The sequence below is a fragment of the Borostomias antarcticus genome (genome assembly GCF_949987555.1).
Source record: "Borostomias antarcticus genome assembly, chromosome: 8".
In the NCBI taxonomy this organism is placed as follows: domain Eukaryota; kingdom Metazoa; phylum Chordata; class Actinopteri; order Stomiiformes; family Stomiidae; genus Borostomias; species Borostomias antarcticus.
Window position 1 is genome coordinate 2,542,391 of NC_140241.1, and position 5,000 is coordinate 2,547,390.

The 5,000-nt window shown below is 48.5% G+C and overlaps 1 protein-coding gene across 1 annotated transcript in view; it reads right to left on the minus strand.

The window, feature by feature from the left end:
- LOC311312137 (doublecortin domain-containing protein 2-like) overlaps positions 1-5,000 on the minus strand; it is a gene marked incomplete at both ends in the record, with an annotated part of 22,815 nt that overhangs the window by 5,505 nt on the left and 12,310 nt on the right. The window contains one exon of the mRNA XM_084442008.1: positions 4,839-4,918. Within this exon, the coding sequence (XP_084298134.1) occupies positions 4,839-4,918 (80 nt within the window). The remainder of the gene's footprint in view (positions 1-4,838; positions 4,919-5,000) is intronic.

Genomic DNA, 5,000 nt, shown 5'->3' on the forward strand with positions numbered 1-5,000 from the left:
CTGGAGCCTATAGCTCTCCTGGGTCTCTGTGGAGTCCGACTGAACTCTAATCTCCATTACAAACGCTGCTGCAGTACAGTCCTGTAGGTGTAAATACATCTCTCCCTCTCCGCACTGGGTCAATGAAACCACCCATGGGATGCTGGGAAATGTCTTTATTATCCTGCTGATTATGTAGCGTGTGGTTGTTGTGGGACAAGCCCAGTGTAGCTGTGGTCTGCTTATCCAGGATGGCTGCTGCTAATGAAACCGCCGGGACCCGACTCCCGACACCAGGCCGTCAGATGTGGCCTTCAGCTCCACACACGTGATCGTGAGATGTAGTCGTGTAGTGAGATGTAGTCGTGTAAGCGTGAATATGAAGTATGGAAATGCCTCTATATCTGTTCAAGTGTGCCACCTTTGATCAAAGAAAAAAAAAAAAAGTGTGAAAGTATAGAAATACCAAGTGTGTAGTATACTGTACTTCAGACCCACAAAAAAAGACTAGCATGTGAATACAGATAAGTATGTACGTACAGTGTGCAGTGCAATTAACGCCATCCACTCGTTTGAAATAGCACACTAACCGTATGAGCTGATGGGGATTCAATACTGAAGCGTCGGTGTAGTATAGTGAACATCACAGCCCCCAGCAACAGAAACATTACTCTAAGCTGCGTGTTTACACCATCTGTCCAGCGCGGGTGATGTTACGAGGATAGCTGATACAGCAGGCCATAACTCCGGGTAGTAAATCTGAATTGTTGCCGTGCTACGGACTGACCTGGGTGCTATTAAACATTTGATGACATCACCGACCACTATTGAGACCGAGCCATTTTCTTTTTTATATAGAAATACATAAAGGTGTGCATTAGAGACAGACTCCCATCCTGCCTTCACTCAGTACTCAATGAGCAAATTCTCTAAGGCAAAACCAGTCGGCCATTGTCCCAAATGGACATCATTAGAACTGTGCAACTACAGGATACTGGGTTTGGTTTGCTACTGGATGATTCATTTCCTTCGGCATGAATCAAGTAAGTATCTCTATCTATCTATTTATCTATCTATCTATCTATCTATCTATCTATCTATCTATCTATCTATCTATCTATCTAAAGAGATGTTGACACATGGCGACCCATGCAGTGGTAGAAAACTTGTATTAAGAAGCCAGATGTACCAGTGTTTGTGATGATGTGTTCAGTCACTTGAGACATCTGACTCACCTTGTTCTTAACTGGTCTGTTAATTGACTCAGGTGTGTCAGAGTGACTTAGCGGTGCAGACGTCCGTATAAACTGGGCTTTCTGATTGGTTGTGAGGGTGAGGGTGCGTCTGCATTCATGCGCTAAGGTGAGCTGGTGTTGAGATGGTTAAGATCTATAATTCAAATCTTTTTTGTTGTTGTTCTAACTTGCTCTTTTTGCACAAATCAAAGTATGCTTAATAAATGGATCTACGCTCAGCAACTTTTTAGAAGCCTAACGTGCACATAGCCAGTAGAATAGACTAAAACATATTAATATCTAACATCTAACAGTTCACCTGCCAACAGAGTGTCATGTAGCCTCCGCGGGCAGCTTTGAGCGGCGCCTGCAGGGCCACACACAGTCAAATAACGCAAAAAGCAAATGAGGAAATGATCATAGAGTAGTTGACACTGATTCACATGTGAAACCTGAGCAGAGAGTAACGCCAGCTGCTAAATCCATAGATCAGGCAGTGTGATGCTACACGGCGTCCGTCAACACCGTCAGGACGCGTTAGACGTTGGGAAACGTAGAGATGTCACCATATAATCCTCTAAATATAGAATATCATCTAAAGCATGCCTGAGTGCAACTTTTGAAATTATGGACATTACCCTGTGCAGTATATGTCAGTGACAAAAATACTGAAGATTACCATGACAGATTATAATTTTCCTCACTTTAATCCAGTAATCCACCTTCAAAGGGTCATAAAAAAAAGCCTTTGCTTTCAGAAAGGGGAGATGAAGGCTGCTTGGGATGAGTGTGCTGGATGATGTCTAGGCCTGACATGAAACGCCACCTTTCAACTGCCCCTGCTCTTCATGCGTTAGGGGGGAGGCCACTCAGACAGGCTTGTGGATCCATCATGTCTCCAAGGGGTTTTTTCTCATCTTTTTTTTGGTAATGTATTTCTAAATCAGCGGAGGCATTATGGTTAGACACACTGATTGGGCTAATTCCCAGAGGCACCTTTTACGATGTGAGATGGATACGTTTTATCTCGTTGTTTGCTTATAAAATGGGCTTTCACTTCGCTGATGGTTGGGTTAACAGCTCTGACATTAATCACTGGCTTTCTGCTCCACACACCGTATCCATAAAAAAATATTATGTGTCAACAGCTTGACGACCCAACCGCACACGGTCGCACAGCTCCTGCAGGCTTGGCAATAAAAACAAATTATTAGATTTTCTAAGTGAAAAATGTTATCAACGTACAGTACAGGACTCGGATTTCCTCACAATGCGTCAAATACTTTTAAGCTTTCAAATGTTGATGAAGTCACATTGCCAACAAAATACCACAACCTCAATGCCAGCAGCCTTGACAAACCTTTGACACAATTCCTCAATGGATAGTTATCATCAACCCTTTCATTCTCCACATAGTCGACATTGTGGTTGAATATCAACAAACACGGGACAAGCATTCTTGGCCCTGCATAGTTGCCCACAAATTGAATTGGCATCCATTAACATGTCCCAAAGAAAAGGCCCTATTCAACACATGGTGCTTTGTCCTGATACAAGGCCAGCTTGAGAACACATCCAGAGGGCTGTCCTTGGGCTCGCCTGAAGGACCCGGTTAGTTTGACAAGGTTTTGGTCTCCTTGAGGTGTACCATCTCTGTTCGGCTTGTTTAAATCTAATATAAGATATGCAGTATTCTAAAAACATTTCACGTTTAATATTTAAAACGATAGAGGGCTAAAAACTATGAAGATCAAAACCCACTGTTGTGGTTGTGATTATATCTTGTGTTGCAATTTCTAGAATGCACTGAGATACAGAAGTGACTATTATGTCCTTCACAGTACTCTCACATAGACATAGGTATCAACATTAACCCAATTAATGAGCATAAATGTTGACATTAATGCCAGCTGTATGTTACTCTATCTAATTATAATGTAGACTGCACTGTCCTTTCCAATGTTGTCTCCATGTGAGGCGCTACGACCGGAAGAACATTTCTAGCATGTTGAAAAACTGCATGGCAATAAAATGAATTCTGATTCTGACTCTGACTCTGATTCAGTGCCCCACAGTACAGTACAGTACAGTACAGTACATACCAAACGGTGTGCATGTAATGTGAATACAGTTTCCGAGTGTACGGTCGAATGGAAATTAGTTTGCTTTGTCGGATCATCTGTTCTAAAGTCGCGTCTTTGACTGCTCTGTAGTAGAAGCTTTGATTGGCTCTGCAAATCAAAATGCCCCCCCCCCCCCCCCCGTGCTGCATGGTTAATGCATGCTGGGTAGAGGGCAGATAATCAGCCCACCCCCCCCTTCACCCAGAACACCCCTCTGCTGATTGGCCAGAGCAGAGCGAGTGGCGGAGCCAAATAAAAACGGCGCAGTGAGGGGCCAGTGTGGAGTGATTATCCCTGGAAGGCAATTACCCAAAACCTGCCCCCGGCCACCCTCTACCCTCCACCCTCCACCCAGCTACCCTCCACCCTGGCCTTCACCCTGCTACCCTCCACCCAGCCACCCTCCACCCAGATACCTTCCACCCTCCACCCTGCTACCCTCCACCCAGCCACCCTCCACCCAGATACCCTCCACCCTGCTACCCTCCACCCAGCCACCCTCCACCAAGATACCCTCCACCCTGCTACCCTCCACCCAGCCACCCTCCACCCAGATACCCTCCACCCAGATACCCTCCACCCTGCTACCCGCCACCCTCCACCCAGCCACCCTCCATCCTCCACCCCCCCAGCCCACCTCCACCCTCCACCCAGCCACCCTCCACCCTGGCCTGCACCCAGCTACCCACCCCCAGCCCACCTCCACCCACCACCCAGCTAACCTCCACCCAGCCACCCTCCACCCAGCCACCCTCCACCCAGCCACCCTGGCCTGCACCCAGCTACCCACCCCCAGCCCACCTCCACCCACCACCCAGCTAACCTCCACCCAGCTACCTACCCCCAGCCCACCTCCACCCACCACCCTCCCAGCCCACCTCCACCCTCCACCCACCACCCAGCCCACCTCCACCCTCCACCCAGCCCACCTCCACCCTCCACCCAGACACCCTGTCACAAACAATGCAGGACAGAGGGAGGGAGTGAGACAGAGAGAGAGAGAGAGAGGAAGAGAGGAGAGGGAAGAGTGGGAGAGAGAGAGAGAGGAAGAGGGGAGAGAGGAGGAGAGAGTAGAGTGGGAGAGAGAGAGAAAAAGAGAGAGAGAGGAAGAGAGGAGGAGAGAGTAGAGTGGGAGAGAGAGAGAGGAAGAGATGAGAGAGTAGAGTGGGAGAGAGAGAGAGAGAGAGAGAGGAAGAGAGGAGGAGAGAGACGAGTGGGAGAGAGAGAGAGGAAGAGAGAAGAGAGTAGAGAAAGAGAGAGAGAGAGAGAGACATACTCGGGTTACTAGTCTTCTCCGGTGATGAACAGCGCAGCGGGTAACCTTTCAGCCCAGCTGTAATGACCTGTCTAATCCTCCGCCCGGCCCCCGCTCACAGGGGGCGCCTGGGCCTCTTCCCCTCTCTCCCATTTCCTTCGGCATGCTGAAATTATGGGATGGGGTTGCCCGGACGCAGTCTGCTCACCGGCAGATAAGCAAGGCAGGGCCGTGCTGTTTCAGCACCCTGGACAGCGACAGGGGAACTTGACGCCGGCCCACAGGCTCGTTCCCCCACGGCCGTGGCTGAGTAACCGAAGTGCAAACTGGGACAACACAGAGTGCTGAAACATGTGAATTGGTGCCCTGGCACACAGCAGGTGAACTGCCTCATGGTTAAGAGGTGTA